Source organism: Aythya marila (assembly GCF_965140915.1).
Source record: "Aythya marila genome assembly, chromosome: 3".
NCBI lineage: Eukaryota > Metazoa > Chordata > Aves > Anseriformes > Anatidae > Aythya > Aythya marila.
The window spans coordinates 75,562,135-75,582,320 of NC_139044.1; the positions used below are offsets into that span (position 1 = coordinate 75,562,135).

Below are 20,186 nucleotides of genomic sequence, written 5' to 3' on the forward strand. Positions count from 1 at the left end.
ACTTGGCAAGTTTTTTATACTGGACAAGCAATACAATGAAGTTATCTGGAAGAAGAAACTTAGGATCGATAAAGTGAAATATTTAAAGAAGCCCAAATCGAATCAAGGTGCTTGCCTCATGAAATACGTTTGCATGAGTACTAGTATACTAAAAACACAAAGGATGCACACGGACATAAAACCAGACAAATGCATTTACAAATCAGCTTCCAGGTCACTGAACAAAAGATGTTGCCATTGACACATAGCCACTGGCCCACAAAGGGTGATGTGTATTATCTTAGTCTGTTTTCCAGTAGCAAGATGACATTATTTTGCAAAACTCATTGCATCACTGGACCTTACATCAACATCGATGTGCCTGTAAGGTAACAACTACTTAATAGGTAACAGATTCCAGATTTAATGATATTTATACACTTAGAACTCTCCAAAATGACAGAAAGGAATATTAATGCAAAGCCATTAGAAATTGCTTTTTTGGGTAGTGTGCTTCTATTCACTTAGCTATCCATCAAGTGCAGCATGAATAGGCATCTGCAGTGCAGCTCCCCAGGACACTACAGTGAGGGCAGAGATCCATCAGAGAAAATTACATCAGGTGATCTACCAAGCATAAGCAATAGAGCCAGTTAGGCCCAGTTTACAATCCTGTACAGAATCATGAAGCCATTTGATGTAAACCAGCTGCTCTGTTCATGGTCTTCACACTATAGCCAACCATGCCACCAGAACATGCAGACAAGACCCAAGTGTCTGATGGTTTTATTTTTGGTTTCAGTAAAATTCATGTACTATTTAGACTGACATTGTTGCAATTAAGCAAAGAACCAAAATCAACAAATGTCTTTCTTTCAGGCATTAACATTAAATGTTAACTGATTTTCCACAAACAGCATTGCCAAAACAGTGTTAAGCCTAGGAAAATTAAATAATTTTTAAAAATTGCAGTCTGAATACAGATTTCATACTGATGAATGCGTCTCTGATGACACTTAACCTCTAGCTGCTCAAAAACTTGTCAAACAAATTATTTTGGCTGGCTTTACCACAGGAATCATACATCTCAAATCAACAAAGCACTGGGTAATTCACGACTGGTTATCAAGCACCTGATAGAAAGCGTTGCATGCACAGTACTAGACTAAATTTAGAGAAGAGAGGTATGAATATCACACTCCCGTTCTTAGACTGGAGTTATTAGTGCCCAGGGTCAGTGGGAAACCAATTATATTTTTCATGGGAGGAATAAAGCAAGAACAGCTTAGATGTGGGCTTGCTCTTGGCTGAGCAAGGCAGCTCCCTGGCTCTCCAAACAACTAATTGCACCTTGTGTCCCAGGAAGCCTGGCTCCCCAGGGCCCTTCCTGCCAGAATCCCTATCCTCGAGGCCTCCCCCAGACCCTAATGGACCCCAGGGATTTGGGGCAGGCTGGCAGCACCCAGGCAGCAGAGGGTGAGCCCGGCCATGTCTGCAGTCAGCTCGGAGCCGGGCTGCCCCCCTGCCTGCTGCTCTGCCAGACGCTGAGCAAAATGGATGCGCTGCTGCGGTAGGCCTCGAGTCCGGTGCGGCGAGCAGCCTTCTGCCTGGAAGTCCTGCCAGAAAACACGCAAGCGCTGATCCTGCCAACTGGCAGAGGCCGCTCTGAAGGAGTAAGGTGTCTAGCCAAAAGAGGCACAAGATTTACCCTCGGAGAGACCAGCGGGCTTTCTGAAGGGAGATACAGCCCCGGGGGCCAGGAAGTGCCCAGGCACACTGTCCTTTCCTCCTGAGAAAACGCAGCTGCACGTTGTCCTCCAAACCAGACTCAGTCTGGCACAAAAATTGATTATCACAGTAAATTTTCCCAGGATGAAGGGCATGTTTTATTGTTGGTTGCTTTAAGCACTAGGAAGAAAAAGCAGAAAGATTGATCTGTGCATTGACTTCTGTCAAGCTTAGAGAACAAATGGGAAATACTCAGAAGTAAATCTTTTCTCTGTGGCGAGATAGTAAAACGTACAGAGAAAAGAGATGTGGTACAAACATGTTTACAATTATTTTTCTAGAGCACTCACAAAAGCTGTTGTTTTTGGCAATGAATTTAACAGTCACTCGTGTTGTTCAACTCTCCACCTTTAAATAACTCTCCTAAATTAATTAGTTGTATCATTTTCCTTATCAGGTCCGTGGTGCCTCTACAGGAAAAATGACCAGAGGTGTGTGCACCTCCCATATTTGCACCCTGTAAAATTATCTCTAGAACAGAAACAGGAAAACCCACCCCTTTTAATTTTGCACTGATTAGTGCATTCCCCAAAATAAGAGCACGGAACAAAGCCTTCCTGTCATTTCACCTTTTCCTTGCAGGCCAGATTCGGAGCACTTTTGGTGCACAAATCAACGAGAAGAGTCCCAGCTGCAGAACGTGCACTGGCTCCAGCAGCAGACAGTGTCTGCAGGCTGCTCAGTACCAGCAAGTCTCTATGGGTTCTGTCTAGAAAAAGCCATACAGGAATCTTAGGAGAGATGCATTGGTTTAGCTGGGCTATGTCTACCTTCCATCAGTAGCTTGCTGTTTTTCTTCTCCCTCTTCATTTTACATCATTCTTCTTAGGAGTGAATTGACTTAGGCTCGAGGTTCAAAATCCAGGCACTTCTGGAAAGTTTTGAACCAGACCTGCATATGAGCCTTGCAAATCCAAATGTCATTTCTCCTCTATTACATCTTTTTCTTTTTTTTTTTTTCCATTTTTCTTCTCAGAGGAAGTATCTCACCTTTCCTGTAACTCCTCTAAACAATAATGCAGGATTTGCTTTATAGGTTCAAATATTTCACTTGACCACTCTCAGCTGCTTCAGAAGATGGGACCACCCATGCTGAAAATCTCCTCCTCCTGCTGCCTTTGCTTCCTCAGCATCACGAAGGCACATTTTCATTCCGAAGCAAAGGGCCCTACCAGTTCCTCTGTGTGACCTGAGACTGTGAAATTGCTCTCCATTATCTAAGTGCCAAAAGAAAGACCCAACGATCTCTGGGATCTAAACTAGTCTAATAGAAACTTAACAAGTTAGACTTCTCTGGAGAACTTCTTATTCTCCAGAGGCCTTGCCAACAGATCACAAGAAGATACAACAGACCAAGAAGATAAATACCACAAAAGACAGCAAGGTTGTAAATCCTTGTAAATCCTATTCTAAAATGTCCTACATAAAAAAATAGTCACTGTAATCCCTACATAAAGAATTCATTACTTGTAAAGACTGTTTTAAGAAAGGAAACATTAAAAACATCTTGTATATTAAGTGATATTAGATTTTTCAATTTTTGTCCTATAACTACTATTTTATGCTTTTGCATACTGAGTCTTCTCTTTATTTATTTATTTATTGATTGATTTATTTAGTGCAAATTGCAGACAAACATATAATATCTGCATACTGGAAGTGAAGAACAATTAAAATCATTGAGCCACATTCTGCACACACTTACTTTACTGTAAAATCCAAGTAACTCTGCTGACCTCAGTGGGTTTAAACTGGATTTATAATGAAATACAGAAATTGTCCTGTACTTCCCCTGATTAAGCTTCAAAGTCATTTACTTATGACCTTTTCTGAGTACAAAGGCATTTCAGACAGTGTTACATAAGCATGTTGCTAGCTACATTATGTGGCTTCAGTTAAAAAGTCAGGATGGCAACAATTACAGTTTTTTCTTCTTCAATCTTATTTAATATTGCTGGGACCAAAAGTCAGGTTTTCTTTTTCATAAGCGATACAATGTTGTTTTGGTTACTGATCCCATTCTCTATCTGGAAGAATCATAAAAGGTACATCTAGAAGAAACTTACTGTGTGTCATAGTTCATCTCCCTGCAAAATACCAGATTTTCTCTTAATTTAACACTATTTTCACCAGCATCCTGCCAAATGTCCCAAAGAATGCAGCCTCTACCACTTCTCAGGAAACTATTCAACATTCTTGCCAGGATCTCAGGCAAAATAAGTGTGCTGTCCTTGGGACTGTGAAATAGCAGCTTGGTCCAGAACAGTATCTGATGTGCTTAGAAAAACAGTAGGAATGGGAATAAAATAAAAATACCTAAACCAAGACCAGGCCCTTGACATGTACCAGAGACAATGCAACCAAACATCTCAGAAATTTTATCACTTTGCACTACCCCAAACGTTATCTCTCTGGAAAGCACTCTCTGTATTCTCTGTCTGGGAAAACATATCCCTCTCTCAGCTTCACTCGCTGACATTAGCACCCAGAACAACATTCCTAACACAAAAGATGGCTCCTGAAACCTGATGGCTTATTTTTGATGCTACCCCTGCACGAATCATTCACATCTGGGAGCACTTGTGATGTTAGGGGTGGCAATATCAGCATCATTGAACTGGCGTTCTGCACTCAAAAAGGTGAAAACCATAATACAGAATTTGTCACAAGGATATACCAAGTGGAGACAAAAAAGATCATGGATTGATACACGTAAAAACATACCGTAAATAATGATTTTCTGTTCTCTGGTCACTTATCAGTTGCAATGTTCTAATCTACGTGGAACATGTTTTGAACTTATTAAATCCCTCTGGCTGCATGGAAAAGGAGCTACTGCCTTTGTTACATTTCCATTAGTCTATTTATTATTCTTACTAGAGTAACACTAACAAGAGGTCTTCCATTAAAAGGTAGTTCTTCTAAAAAACATATAGAAGAGCATTAGTTGTATTTGATAAGTGTAAGAACCTGGATATTTTTGCAAGACAGATGTACCTTTCTATCTTAAAATATATAACCCAATTATGTTTTATGGCACTCATTCACAATTTGCTGTACCTATGTAGTTGTTACATAGAATTACCCTGAATTAATCTGTATTTTCAAATTTATTTTCCTATCTTTATATTTCAAATTTAAGATTTGAAAATGTGAATTTCACGTATTTGCATTCATATTTTCATGTTCATGTTTCGCACACACTTTGTCTGGATATAAGCCAGAATAGAGCAGGATGCCCCTGTTTACTGTAGCATCTACAAAACCACTCCTTTCTAATACAGTGCTACTCTGGTTTCACGCCCATAAAATTTTGCAGGACTTTGTAGGACTGTAATAAAACCTTGCCATTTCCTGTACTGTGTTTACAGAGTCACGGAACAAGAATCCATGTCCTCACCACAACAGTGAGGTTGACACACATTTGAGAGAATGCCAAGATTCATCCTCCAAAAAAGCCCTGTGAAGTTCAAGATCAGTTCATAAGCAGATAAGGACAGCCTTTAAAAGGTCATGTCTTAAGTATTTCATGTCTAAGTATTTTCTTCTTCCACTTCTGCTAAGGCTGAGTCTGCTTCCAGTGAGCTGTCACGCAGCTTTGGGTTGAGGAGGGGAAGGAGCAGGTAGGAATACATCCATTTCTCATCTGGCAGTGGGCCGGCAGACTCTAATGCACATTTCAGTCACATTTCCCCCGTAAGGAGTATGGTCTGACCACCCTCACATCAGCCAGTGTGAGAGCCAAAGGCACATGGGGCCTACAGCAGGAAAGGTGCCCAGATCTAACCTCACCTTGGGTCCTGCTGCTTAGATATCACCTCAGCGTGCCTCTTCCATGCAGAGCACCTGAGGCCCTTCTCCAGAGATCCCACCCACCCTCGGTATTATTTTCACCCTGAAGAGCTGTACTAGCAGTCCTGCAGGTGAAGAACAAGCCGTCTTATAAACCTTATCTTGCAAAGTTTAGGCCTTCTGTTAACCCACAGCTCATCAAAACTGCTTCTGTGCAATGTATTTCACATTGCCAACTGGAATAAAAATGCAGTTGAGATGCACTGCATTACCACATATCACACTTAAAATTATAGGCAAATAAAAGCAAGGAACTATGGAGAGCTAAAAATAGTGGCTATAAATGCTTTTTACTTGAAAACCATTTTACTTGAAGACCATGTCTCAGTCCCTTCTGTGAAGTTAAAGGATAAAGCCCACAGCAAGCTGAGCAGGCTGTTAAAAAGGACTAGGCCAAATAGAGGTGCATTTCCAACACTGATATAAAGTATGATGGGAAGCCAACAGGGCAGGTACACCAACATGCACATCTTGGGGACGCATGGTGGCAGATACCCTGCTAAGGACAGCAGTGGCAGGAAGCATTTTCTCTCCAGTTGTTCCAACTATAGATAAGGAGTGTGATAAGGACAGCTATAGACTAGGTGAGGTAACATCCCTCGAGTACTACAGCATCTTTATTTCTCTAGATAACCTCATTTTTTAGCCGAAGAGCATCATTCAGAAGGCAGATGGCTTGTAGTGGCACAGAAAGCCACCCCCTCACAGCTTCACCAGCAGCTACTGTGTAAAAGTCCTCACCTTCCTTTGCAATGAGGTCATCCAGAAGGAAGGAGACTCGGTATAAACGAGAACTTCCCCCCAGGAGCAACCAAATATACATTACTATAGAAACCATTTGGTTATTTGATGAAAACATGAACATGCTTCCTTTGTCTTGATGTATATTTTTCCATAAATGTTGAATTATTTATACATCAGCAGGACCATTACCCTGTGAAAAGACCCGTTTCTCTGACATGAGCTTGCAAATGATGCCTTGTATGATACCAACCAGAGTGCCTTCCTGGCTGGCTGGCTGCTAGAGAGCTCCCATTACTTGCAAGCAATGCTCTTTTAAGACCAGCTGACTCTTGAATAAAAAAGGAGACTTTTCTGATTGTTAGGCTGCAGAGAAATAAATATCCTGTTTATAAAGAAGTCAAAATGTGGTGTTTGATTAATGATAGGGTGGTCAAGTGACACTTAACAGGCTCTGATAATAATATTCAGACCCTTTTGGTCTTTTTCTATGACAAATTCAAATCATGCTACTACAAGGCTGTGTACATCATTGTGCTTTTACCCCTTCACCTCTGCATTCACTCTTACCAACTACCTAATTTGGTTTTTGGCCTTTGTACACCCCAGGAAACTATTATCCCATAGAACTCCCCTTTTCATACATATTATTTCCTAATTAAACATAGAACTCATTATCTCTGCCTTTATAGCCTTGACTAATGACAACAAGTTGACCTTTACATCTCTTCCATTGCCAACACCAGGAACAGTGCTTTGGGAACTGCTTTGTTTATTCCATTAAAAGTTCTCCGTCTGAACAATGCCTCCAAGCTTTGCCTCTCTCATAGCTTGGGGAAAGGGGCTGGCTGCCTTCACAGCAGCATTCCTGACTTCTCATTGCCTGGATGTGCAAACAGCTCTCCAAGTCCTGCAAACACAAGAGTTTGGGCTGAACAAAGAATAGACTGAAGAAAGATGCCTCTCATCTCATCATTTGGCTTCACAGTTACTTCCTCAGCTCCCAGTGGCGTGAGCCAAAAGCTCCCTGACGTACAATAAGCAAGCAGGGCTTAGGAAGCATAAATGGCAAAACAGAAAATATTCCCTGAACACCACGGAAGAACTGTACCTCCTGTGTGACAGGTTTAAAACCAAAAAAAAAATGCAACCCTTCTCCCTCGGGTGAGTTGAGATGTAAAGAACTAGGACTTTGAGCATCTCCATGTAACAACTCACAAATCAGGGATTTCTTTACCTCAACTGACAGCATGCTTACAAAGACAGGACTAATTTACTCCATTTCAATTACTTATTTATGTCAGAAACCATGGCTTGGACTCTCCACCCTGCTCCCCTCTGCACAAAGACCGGGTGTCCCACCCCGTGGTTCTGGTGTCAAGCCCTGCTCCCCACTTTGGTCACACACTTTCCTGCTTCATCCGAGCCTGCTGCAGCCCAGTGACTGCCCTGGCCCCAGCCCCAGCCCCAGCCCCAGCACAGCAGCCTGTTTTCTGCCTGCTTCCTGATTTCCCCCAGAACTGCCCCATGACCACTGCAGTTAGACAAATAAAGGAATTTCCAGTTTAGAGAAATTAATTATCTCTGAGGTAAGTCTGGTGAAATGCTTCTTCCTCCTGACGTATCTAATGGAAAATTCCAGGAAATCATCTGTTAAAACTGAGGAAAGTCCGCGTGGACGTTTGCTCTGGCTGGAGACACGGATATTGCAGGACAGCCCTGGAAAACACTGCAAGGGTGTTGCTCCGAGCTTTCGGAACGCTATTTTGTCCCAGGTTTTAATTCAGGATATGCAGTTTTCCTGCCTCCCCCAGTCACGGCGTCTCAGCAGTTCCTGGCTCCGTGGGAGGAGGATGAGACCGGTGCCTGGGGCCAACACGCAGAGCTCCTCCGCTCCTCCACGCACCCCTTCTGCATTGCCTGCCCTCCAGGCAAGGTGTTCCCTGCCCACACCACTGCGAGCCCACAGGGCCCAGCACGGTATGTGTAGCCCTTGAGACATCAGTGCTGCTTCCCAGATTTAAAAGCAGAGAGTAGGAGGAGAAAAAAAGCAAAAGGACAGTGGTAAGCCCTGCTGTTGTCTCCCAGACTGTGCCATGCTTATTTGCCCTGCATGTTTTTCAAAGCAGAACCCTTCTGCTACTCCGTGCCTGTAAACCTCTTGGCTGGGGCTCTCCACATCACAGTTACAGGATACCAGTGTAGCATTACCCATCCTTATCATCTCTAGCAATAACACTCACCAGAGAAGTGTTTCTTTCACGTGTGTAAAACAGATTTCCAAAACAAGTTATCTAAACACAGACTGCTATTCTTATTTTAACACTGTACAGATGAAGAGGAGCCTTCTAAATAGTAATGTAATATAGTCCAATCATACTACTACACCATAAGAAATATCTACTAAAAACTGTCAGAAATAACTGCTAGAAATATTCACACACATACCAGCAGTGCTGTCACTGGGCACATATCTTGTTTTCTGTAGACTCTTTGCTCAGTTTTTCTGCTCGCTTTCTCTCACGAGCCTCGCTGTTGTTGCCCCGTGTCCTCTCCTTCTCCAGATAATCGCAGTCACCTCTCACCTTCCTCCTCCTCCTCCTTTTACATCCTCTCAGGGGCCATCCCTTCACCTTCTGGCTCACCTTCTCGCCGCCGGTCTTGTGTTGGTGGTTGCTCTGAGGAGCACTCCCTTTGCTGGAGCTTCCTGTTGCTATGTGACCTCCCTGCTGGTGCTCTGCTCTGCTGTGCCATGCCATGCTGTGCCGTGCTGTGCCGAGCCGTGCCATGCTGTGCCGCCTGGCCCTGCACGCCCCGCTCAGCCCCTGGCACCCAGCTTGCCTCCTGCCCTCTCCAGGTCTCAGCTTTGGGAAGCTGAATTACTGAGCGTGCACAATTCTGAAAGGTGCAAGGCAGCTCATATAAAAACCAAAGATGTGCTTGTGAAGGATTTAAGCCACCACAGGAATAAAGGCACTTCTCAGTCTGTGAGCAAAGCTCTCTTTTAAGAGAGTTTTTGTGCCTAACTGCTTGTAATGCATTGTTTTGTAAATTCAAGTAAAAAAAGAAATCTATTATGTGAAACTGTAACACCCTCCTCATCACACCAGCTTTGAATTATGTGCTGAAAGCTCCAATTGCAACCACTTGAGCGACAGGATGGGCTAACTACAAAGTGAGCTGGCAGCAGCGAGAGGACTATTTTGGTCGCTGGGTGCAAGTCACATTAGCAGAGGGGCTGTCTGAGAGCGTACCCAGCAAGGCAGAGCTCTGCCCATGGCCTGGGTCCCACTGCAGGTTTACCCGAGGGGTTTGCGGGCACCCCAGCAGCGCTGCACTCCCCGGCAGGGCTCCTGCATGCACCTGGTGATCCTATTACTGCTGCCTATTCCCCCAGAAACCTACTGCAGTGCTGAGGATAAAAACATGTCGTGAGAGAAAAGTGCATTCAAATAATGCAATTGCTCACACCCACACCCAAAGAAGGAAAACATTTGTAAACAATTCTGCTTTTATTTATGTCGTTTCCATGGTTCTGCACTGTCAGACTCCATCTGTGCTCTCCCCGAGACAGTCCTTCTTAACGCTGCACTTGGGCTCTGCCCGTAATTTTTCGGAGATTAAGGGAGTGTAACTTCATTCATGGGCTGAGCAGGGGGCGAGTACGAAGAAATGTCACTCATCCAAGATGACACATTTCACTAACACATTGTAACACCGGATGTCAGAAAGAGGAAAAAACGCAGAAGTCGTCAACAGTGACACAAAAGACCCCATGCCTACGCTGTAACACCCTGAGGTACTGCTGTGTTAGGTAACGTTACCTGCTCGAGCTTGGCCGTAGGCAATGAGGCTGGCCTGTAGAAGAGGGGCAGAGCAGCTAAACCTATTTCCCTGAACGTCCAAGGAAGAATAGTGTTGTGTCCCTCTACAAACGGTCTGGCCCTGTGCAGAGGAGGGTTTTGATCCAAGTTCTTATTCTTGCACACAACATGCATTTTATGAGGAGTGCAGTGCTTCTACCCACTCTTCAAACACCATTTCTACTGATTTGCATTGCTGTTTTGTAGGAAATGCTGCCCAGAGTGCAGGGTGTTTCCTGCAGATTAATGGCTAGATGGGAGTAAATGCTGCTCCGTAAGTAAGGTGAAGGATATTAACTCGAAACAGTCAATAAATCCTTAGGAAATGCCCTGACCTCTGTTGGTTATTGCTATTAAAAACAGAAAAGAAAAAAAAAATCCCATGCATTTTTTCTGTATGACATAGACACCACTGGTATGTGTAGAATATATATTAGCAAGTCCTTTGGCTCTCTCTGTACTGTAGTCATCGCAATTTTCTATTTTGAGGGAAAGATGTGCATATGTGCTGGGAGGATGGGGGCAGGAAACGATTATTTCTTTGAAAGCTGCAGCTAGAAATCAAGGTTCAGCTTTTCATTTTCTAAAATGTTTTCACTTCCCTGTAGCATCAGTTTCTTAATTCTTCTCATTGTTTAAAACTTCAGACTCGGGTCCTCTGAGCCATCTACTTCAACCCTTCCCTTGGGTGACTCCTATTGCTTCTATCTCAGAGGACTCACCGGCATACAGCTGTGTGGTGTTTGTGTGATATGCACATGTGCAGAGGAGGAAGTGAGAGCAGAAATGCGTAATCAGCATTTGAGAAGGACGGTGCCGGGCCCCTAACCAGGAAGCAGCTCAGAACATATGTGGTAATGGACGACGTGGGCAAAACTCAACCTGTACTAGTAGAGAGCTCTAAAAAAAAAAAGAAGAGCCTAAAAGGAAGGTAGTTATGTCTATTTATTACCTACAGCTTTTACGGAGATCTTTGCCTTACAAACTTTTGCCCCCAGTGCAATTCGTTTCAGTGTGCCCTCCTCCTATCAATATCCTTTATGGATGCTTTATTGACACGCTTTTAAGAACCTCTCAGAAAAGACTTCGGCTTATGTGAGGTCTGCTAAGATTACAGCACCCTGTATCCCTCTTCCTCACAAGACATCACTGCACAAACTCTTCCAAGGAGTACTTACGGGGTGACATCACCCTGCTGCCCATAAATCTGAAGAGAACATTTGGAAAAATTAAACGGTGGAGACTCTAAGCAATACAAGTTAATGAAACAATGCAGAGGAATCTTTTAACAAATGCCTTCCTGCCACACAGCCCAGAAATACTTTCAAAATAATGCTATCATATTTCCGTCAGAGTCAGCAGTAGATGCAATAATCTTCGGATAAATTCCTCTGCCTCCTGCATGACCAGCGCCTGAGGTGACTGAGAGGATGATGGAGGCACTGCGCAGTCCAGCCTCAATTTAGGTACTGGTGATGCACATTGGAAAATATCTTCTCTTTAAAAGCCTTAGTAGCAACATTTTAGATTCAGAGGCAAATGACAGGTCTATTTTAGTAGAGCAACTTTATTTACAGAGCCATGGAGAACTGAAAGATTTAACAGGCACAGTCCTGTCATTTATCACCTAACATAGGTGGGCCTAAATTGCAACACATGACGTTTTCTGTCGTTTCTTTGGTCCTCTCCTCTGCCCTCTCAACATTGTTCACAAACGTTTAGTAGTCTACTGACAGCTAAACTTGCTTTTCTACGTGGTCCTTCATGGACTACGCGGTCCATATATTCCCAGGGAGTTGTAAACTACAGGTTGAAAATTAGTAACACCTCCCTCTGTAAAGAATTTGCCTGAGGCAAGACCACCTCCGCTGCACAATTCCTCCTGGTTTCCTTAAACAGTTACTATCCTATGTGATGAAGCTCCCTTAACACTGAAGTTGATGCCCATCAGCCTGCCACTGCTTTGTTAATATCCTTGTAATTCTCATCCTCCCCTTGGCAGAAGGCCCCTGGTTTTGCCATGCCTCGTACACCCAGACAAGCAGTCCAAGTAATGCACTAGGTTACATTCTCTGTTCAAACCTACATTCTCTGATTTTGCACAACAAGTGACCCTTCCTGACACTGTAACTCCATGGATGAGTTTCTCCAGGAAGGCTAGGAAAGTGCTGGGAGACAGCAGATACTTCCTGACAGTTTTACCTCGTACTGGTTGCCGAGCCTGTCCTGCTACCCAGACCACTGATCTCATCACACCTGAGATGTTTCTAGCAGCCAGCCTTGCCTACCTCCAGAACTGTGCTCTGTGAGCCCCTGAGGGAAGTGCTTTACTAATGCAGACCAAACAGCTCTCAGCTTCCAAGCCCTGAGCAGCAGCCTGCTCCTCAGATGGACTTCTCTGTACTGTGAATCTTTTGAGAAGGATTTAGTTTCACTGAGCAGCCATCTTACGGTGACTCGTTCAGCTTAGCAGTTCACCTTTCTTAGGCACTACTCACAGAACTGACTTTCCTCCTTCCTTATTTAAGATTCTTTATTTATTCATTCATTTAATTTCCATGTATTATATGGCATGTGTGACTTCCTGAGCAGACCAGCTCCTCCTCCTCTGGGTCATCTCGATCAGAGCCATCTATGCTCTAGGCCCTGTTTTCCTGAGACTTCCGGCCTGTACTCCTAATTTCCTCGAGTAATATACAATCCTCCTCATCATCCTGAAAATAAAGGTCTATGTTTTGAATATTAGATGAATTTTTAATATTTTGAATATTTTCCTGAGACCGTCAAAGACTCACCACTGGGATCTCAAGCCCGCCTGGTAGTACTTCCTTCTTGGTTCTTATTATTTTTAATACCTCTCTCAGCTTGAATATCTGAAGACAACTGCAATTTCAAAGTTTCTGACAGACTGGTTTATTTCTATTTTCCCCGTTTGCTTGAGTTTTCTGCAGCATTTTTGATGGTTTCCCCATTCACAGTGCACATACTCCTTCCCAGTGCCCCACTGCCTCTGCCTTTTCACTGCCCAGGATATTTTCTACTATCAAGGCTATCTTAAGCACCTTCCTAGCCTACCCAAGGCAGAATTTTTCAGGACTGATTTAATTACCTGTAGATATTCCTCAGCACTTTGCCCTAGGCTGGTTCCAAAAGCTTGTGGCTCACCATCTTTCCACAGTCCAGTTTTATCAGATGACTTTGTCATTTTCTGTTAACATTTTGATTTGCCTTCAGTGCTCATGCAGCTATGAAAGAAGATTTTCTGAAACCTGTCACTGAAGCAAACAGTGAGTGAGTTTTCAGGGAAGAATCAATCCTGATAGTGTCAAGTCTAGGTGGAATATCTTAGCTCGATTGTCTAGTTAACGGGAACGTTGTGATGCACATACAGGTGCTGTACTAGAAGCTTGTGAAGAGCTACATGTACAATCACACACTTCTCAGTTTATGGCTCTGCATCTGGACTTGTGACAAACTCTCCTGCATGCTACCAGCAGTCCGGCTATGAGAGCCACCAGTCAATACACAGGCACACAGATTTCCTGCCCTCATAACACAACCATTTGATTTTTGGAAGCATGCAGACAACATGAGAAGATTTCATGTATGTGAATTACATGACACTGAAAAGCTTGACGCTGAGCTCCCCTAATGCCCTCTGAAGGTCTTCAAAAGGAGAATCTGTATGCGACATAGTCAGCTGGACTTAGGGGAACACCCTGCTTATCAGCTCCAAACTTAATAACTCATCGCAAAAATAATAATAATTAAAAAAAAAGAAAAATTAAACTTCATAGGGAGACATTATACAATAAAGAAATAATTATTGTTGCTCTATATAATGTTACCTTGTATAAATACTTTGCAGAAGCATCTATTTCAGAAGAGGCATGAGTTTAATGAAAGGTACAACAAAGAAAACTAACCTTCACTTACATACCCTACCATTAAAAAAACATTTTGTGAATTAGATGGGAACTGGGCAGACAGACAAGTACAGACTCATATGGCTAACTAAATGCATTATTTATTATTTAGTAGAGCTTCTGTAATTCAATTCTGTACATTGACTTATTTATGAAGCGCAGTAAGACAGACACCAGGTTAGTGTATGACCAAAGTAAGGCTCTGGATTCAGCTAATATGCAAGCTAATACTGAAAGTAACAACTACGAGCCGAAAAGATGCCATAATGTTCTATCCACACCTTGGGAAATATTACCGTAAATATGTCAAAACAAACAGAGGAAGGCGCGTATACTGACTGTGAAAGATGCCACCCGGCTTCTGGCCTCTCCAGCAACCGGAGAGCTCGTGCATCGCAGGCAGCAGCCTACAGTTTGAGAGCTCCCCTTTACAAGGAGCTCCTCCTCCTCCTGAGCACCCCTGGCCAACCATGCACACCGTCACCAGGCTTGGCACTGAAAGAGATGCAGGTTGGCACCACCAGCACTAAGCTATAATGATCCCTTAAATTAAGATTTGTCGCCAGACACCAGGAAGGGGACTCAGAAAGCAAGATCCTGTTCTCCACACTTGTCTGGTCTTCAGGCCCCGCTGGCAGTGCCAGTGGTGATGTCCATTAGCGCCAGCTCTAGCAGTAGTTTCTCTGACACCAAACCTTTTGCAGACTCACGGCAGGGGGACATACTGAATAACGGGGCTGAAAAATACCCTCTCCTTTAAATCAGAGTCAGTGTTGGTACAGTATCAGTGACTCTCCTGGAGAGCAGCTCTCTGGCTTCCCGCTGTCTGGAGCTGAATTTCTCATCGTGTAACTGAAGTACCTAAGATGGCCTTGCACAGTTCACTGAAACGCAGAGTAATGCCCACAGGCTATACTTTCCTCTCTGTCTCAGAACTGGGAATTTGTCCCTGTTACTGAGGCTGCCATCACAAGACTCTAGATCTTGCAGTTCTTCATATAAAGTACAGGAATCTTTTTGGGCCTGCACATGCCACATCACATCCAGGTAATGATGTTGTAAGTTAGTGCAAATATACACCAAATATAGCATACCATACAGTACTCCCTGTACAGGGGAGTACTGTGTTCTGGGTTGCTTACCTTTAGGCAGGATGAATCTTTAAAGTGAAGATGCAGACAACAAAACCTAAAGCATCGCTGGTGAGCATACAGCAAAATAAATTAATCTGTTACTCATCTCACGCAGTAAACTGTAAAAATTTTGGCTTCTTTTTCTACTTTTCAAGCTAGCAGCTTTCTTTCATTTCTTGAATCTCACTCTTCCAAGAGGCGATAATGGAAGTATTGCTTGAGTAAACTGGGTTTTAAAAACTGACCAAAGATTAGAGATGTGTTAAGCAATGAAAACTTTTGGGGTGAGTGGAGGGAAATATGCAGCAGGCATTTCATCAGCTCCAAGGAGCAGTCGATATGTGGCATCAATGGTTTCCTAAATATTCAGACACTGAGGAAAACTGAGGGCAAAGAAGCTCCTGCAGCTCTCTGCTGTCCTGTGGCCTGAAAAGAGCAGCCTTTATGACTTGCTCTGCTTTGGCGAAGTTCCCGTATTCCCAGCAAAACAACTGCCTAGCAACCCACAATTTCCCACAACATTTCCTCACACACATTGTAAGCCCAGAAAAAAAGTACAGCACCTCATATTCTCTCCGGATAATCCCCTTATTTGAGAGCTGTATTTAGTTCTCTGTGTGCATTTGAGGTCTAAGTAACGGGGCAATTGCTGTCGTGACAGGCGCTGCAGGCAGAGTCAAACCGGCCCTGTCTGTGCTGCTGTGCAGTAACTCCAAACAGGTTATCTGTGTATCACACAGACAGCAAACTTGCTGCTTCCCTCCACCATATTTCCCCTAACAAAGGCAGGAAGCTATGACTGTTAGCAGAAAGGTACAGATATCCTTCCTACTGAAAGCCCTTTCTCTGAGCAGTAAGAGAGGTCCCTAGCTTATGCTCCACAACAGTTGGGAGAGTCTGTCTGAAGGCATAAATAATTCAGCAATTTAAAAAAAAAAAAAACATGCTGCTTTGAGCACGTGGAATTGTTTTTCCAGTTTCCGCCTTTAAGGAGCATTTACAATCACACACTGGAGCTACTAATGCCTACATTTTCTTACCCGACATCCCACCTGCAGCAGCATCTTGCAAGCGAAGATCTAAGCCACCTTGCTCACAGTTTCAGCACCAGTTAAGTTCAAGAGTTGCCTTGAACCTTGTGCAGCTGTCCCTGAACAACACGCTGACAGGACTGCCAGCTACCCAAATTTACCCACGTTATACAGAATCACGAACCTTCTCATCCCTCCAACAGCTCTGAGAAGCACCGTAAGCAAGCTGCAAATGGCATAAATAGGACAGCACTCTTCATCATACGCACAGAAATTAAGGCAGCAACTTACTTGCCGTCTTCATAACTTCCTCAGGAACCCTGTCTTTTCAAATGAGTGCAGCAGGAAATTGTGGTAATTACGGGTAAGCAACGCATCTGCAGCTCAAACCACCGGCTGCAGAGTGCAAAGGCAGCCAGCGCTGGGTTGGTGAGCTTCAGCTCACAGCCACCTCCCCTTCTTCTCACATGTACATCTTAGACACCATGTGGGGAGAAGTTGCTTTAACAAAGGTCCATGTGCAATATGTCTGCGAAAGGCTTTGTTACTCACTCCATGCTCGGAACAGTGATACTGACCTCTGTGAAACGCTCCGAGAGCCACAGATGAAAAGCATCCTGGATGTCTTGTCATTTATTATTGATTTTATCTGGAGACGTGTTCCTTGTCTTTATTAAAGGCAATATCGACCCTTTACTGCCTCGTGGTCCTACAGGGATGAAGGTGAACAGATTCAGAGAAGCAGGCTGAGGCAGAAGGCTGCCCACAGTGAACCACAACCCGGCTCCTACCTTCCTGCAACGAGGTTTCGTGGTAGGGAGACTGTTAGCTGAAACCCTGCCAGCCTCCACAGCCTTCAAGGCAGGAACTACAATCTCTTTTTTGTTTCCGAATTAGCATCTGACAGATGCAGAAGGCTGCCGTTAATATCCAGCTTACAGAAATATGCATGTAAGGCTGTGAACCCATGGAAAAGCTCTGATAGCATCTGACACTGCAGGCGGTTTGGCACGTCTTTTCTAACTGGATTGCCTCACCAAGGTTTGTACTCCCAAATCTGCATTTTTGTCAAAGTCAGTTAGCAATCCCATTGGATAATTAGATAAGGTAGACTAGAGCAATGAAAGAGTAATGCAAGTGGATGAAATGCTGCTAGCAATGTCACAACTGTAAAACCAAATTCCGACTGCTGTGACACCTGAAAGGTCTTACAGGGGCAGTGAGGTTGTAAAAGACAGCAGAGTTACAGAGAAGAGCAGTTGTTGATGATTGCTGAAGGGCAGATCTAGCCTGCAGAATCTGTGTTTCTGGGCATGACTCAAGAAACTCACCAGCACCCTCAGGATTGCTGTCTGACTTTGCAGGGTTAGCACTTAAGGAAAAGTATTTGTAATCTGAGTCAGCTCCATGGCATAGACTGCAGGAGGTCCTGCTTATGCAGCTACATATCAGACTGAAAAATCGCTGGAGATACACATGTAAAAGGAAACATCTGTTCCAGCAAGTTAGCAATGCTCTGTTGCATAACACAAGTGAAGGATGCAGAGACTCCCTGAAGGAAAAGCTTTACCTAGCTTCAGTGAAACTGCATCTGGTTTCCTTGCATTTTCCCCCATTAAACACACCCAGTGTTTCCTCACTGCATCTGCAGATAGTCTGAGCAGCGCTGAGTGTCTGGAAAAACATAGCCTGAACTTCTGTAGAATACCTGGCTCCACGAAATGCACCTGCCATGCAGGTTCATTGACACCATATGTAACTCTGCCACTTTCTGACGTACCTGTGAACGTAGACACAACGGCATCTCCAGCCCCCAGTTCCCTGCTAACATCCTATCTGCAGATATATGAGATTCAGACACTGTTTTCTCAGGGGAGGGAGGGATGATGACTGCAGATGTCCTTGATAGTTGTGTGAGTGGGTGTGTAGATGTGGATGCATGACCGTAAGAGGAAGGAGGGGGTTACAACTGCAACAGGAGATCTGACAGGATTGGTCTGAGTGAAGTGAAAAGGCTGTCCCCTGGCACATCAGAAATCCTTCTGCAATTGATCCAGAGCAAAAGGCCTTTTTGCCCTTGAGTTTCATTTCCTCTCTGGGGTCCTCTCATTGCCTTAACCCTTTCACTATTTCCTTTTCAGCTGGCTCTTCACTTTCTGGCTTCCTAACTTCTCTCCTACTCCCCTTACTAGGATGGTAGCTAGTAAGTAGTGATATAAATGAAAACAAAATCAAAGGCCTTTTTGTGTCATAATCATTTCCTTTTCACTCCCTCGTCTTCCCTTCAAGGCAGACTATTTTATGCAACCCTTTGAGGTTGCTCTCTCTACCTTTGTTTTTTCCCCTCACTCCTTTTTCAGGTATAACCACCATTTCTGTTTCCTCAGTTGAATATTGCTAAATCCTTTGCTGAACTTCACCCAGCCTTACTGTCCTCTCTCTCTCAGCCCCTCACTCTGCCCAAGAAGCGCCCGGTATTTTCAGCCATACTGCAGAGATGTAGCTGAACAGCAGTATGAGGGGAAGAGGGCCAACTGCTACAGGCTAGTGACCAGCTTCACCAAAGAGTGTGTGTGCTGTGATACCTTCTCTTTTAAGTGACTGGCTTTATATCTGACTCCAGAGCCCTAATCCTTGCATGGAACCTACAACAGGTAAAGAAGAGGGGCACCTGAACGAGCAGGAAATATTTCCAGCCTGAGCTCTGCTGGGTGTTAAATGCAGGTTCTGGATGTTATTTGGTTGATTACCTGCAAGGTCCCTTTGAGGAGCTGGGTCTCATGCATCTAACTGTTCACTGCAGGCAAGCACTGTACATCTTCCCTGTACTCACAGATACCAACTCTGTCCTGAGCCTAGGCACCTGTGCCAGTCCCTATTCACACATACATCATGGTTGTTACCTCAGAAGATCTCTGACTCTTCATAATCCACTCCTTGGAGCAGTATAAGGAAGGTCCAGTTCAATTTTTACCTCCTTACAAGACATTGCAACCCCACGTTTTCCTATCTAGACACTATTATGTTCAGATCCTGGGAGAGAAGTGGTCAACTTTGCTGACTTTAAATGTGCATTAACATTTCTATTTGACTGAGAGCCAGAAGTCATATATCAGGAACTTCCCTGGAAGCAGTTCACAGGGAAGAGATGCCAGCATAGCCCTGAAAGAGCTATCAGCTTTGGCCTCAGCCGACTCTTCCCTTTGTCCAGCAGCGCATTACCCAGCGTTCCCAATGTCACTGCACTTCTGCAGATACATATCACAGCTATGTTAAGTGACCTGGGGGCTCTGTTTGTACTTACCAGCTTTCTATGGTTTAGGATTCACAAACTGGTGACTTTTTTAACATCTGATGAGATGGGGTTTTCTTGATTCCTCCTGTTGAAAGTATTGCTCTTTGCACTGAATATTTACTGAGTTTCTCCATAGCCTCGAAGCCTAAGCATTCACCTGGATTTGAGGAAACACATTTACTGGTAGGATATTTAATGCTAAGTATTCACAAGAGAGGAAAGAAGTCTTATTTCCCTTCCCCAATCTACACAAATGGTCTAGCCATGAAGTTACTCTTTCTCTATTCTGTAAAGCTGTTCCATTTTGCAACAGAAAAGATAAAAACTGTCTCATCCATAACATCCTATACCTGATTCAAGCATCCCTATGAGAGGTGAGTTCAAAAATTTGCAAACAGATGAACTTGAACGAGTGCTTGAAGTTGTCTTTAATGGGGAAGATTTTCTTGTACATTGTGCCAGATTAAGTGAATACCAAATGGACTTAATCTTGCCAATGAGCTCAGTAGATATTTGCTTAAATAAAGATCTCAGTGTAGCTTAGCTACGTACAAGTTAGCAACAAACTATACACAAAA

General features: G+C 43.7%; 1 protein-coding gene across 1 annotated transcript in view; it reads right to left on the reverse strand.

Moving 5' to 3' along the window:
* The window catches only part of CEP85L (centrosomal protein 85L), a 143,487-nt gene extending 126,847 nt beyond the window's left edge, over positions 1-16,640 (reverse strand). The window contains exon 1 of the mRNA XM_082756349.1: positions 16,605-16,640. Within this exon, the coding sequence (XP_082612475.1) occupies positions 16,605-16,617 (13 nt within the window). The 5' untranslated portion in view covers positions 16,618-16,640. The remainder of the gene's footprint in view (positions 1-16,604) is intronic.
* Positions 16,641-20,186: the final 3,546 nt, after the last annotated feature.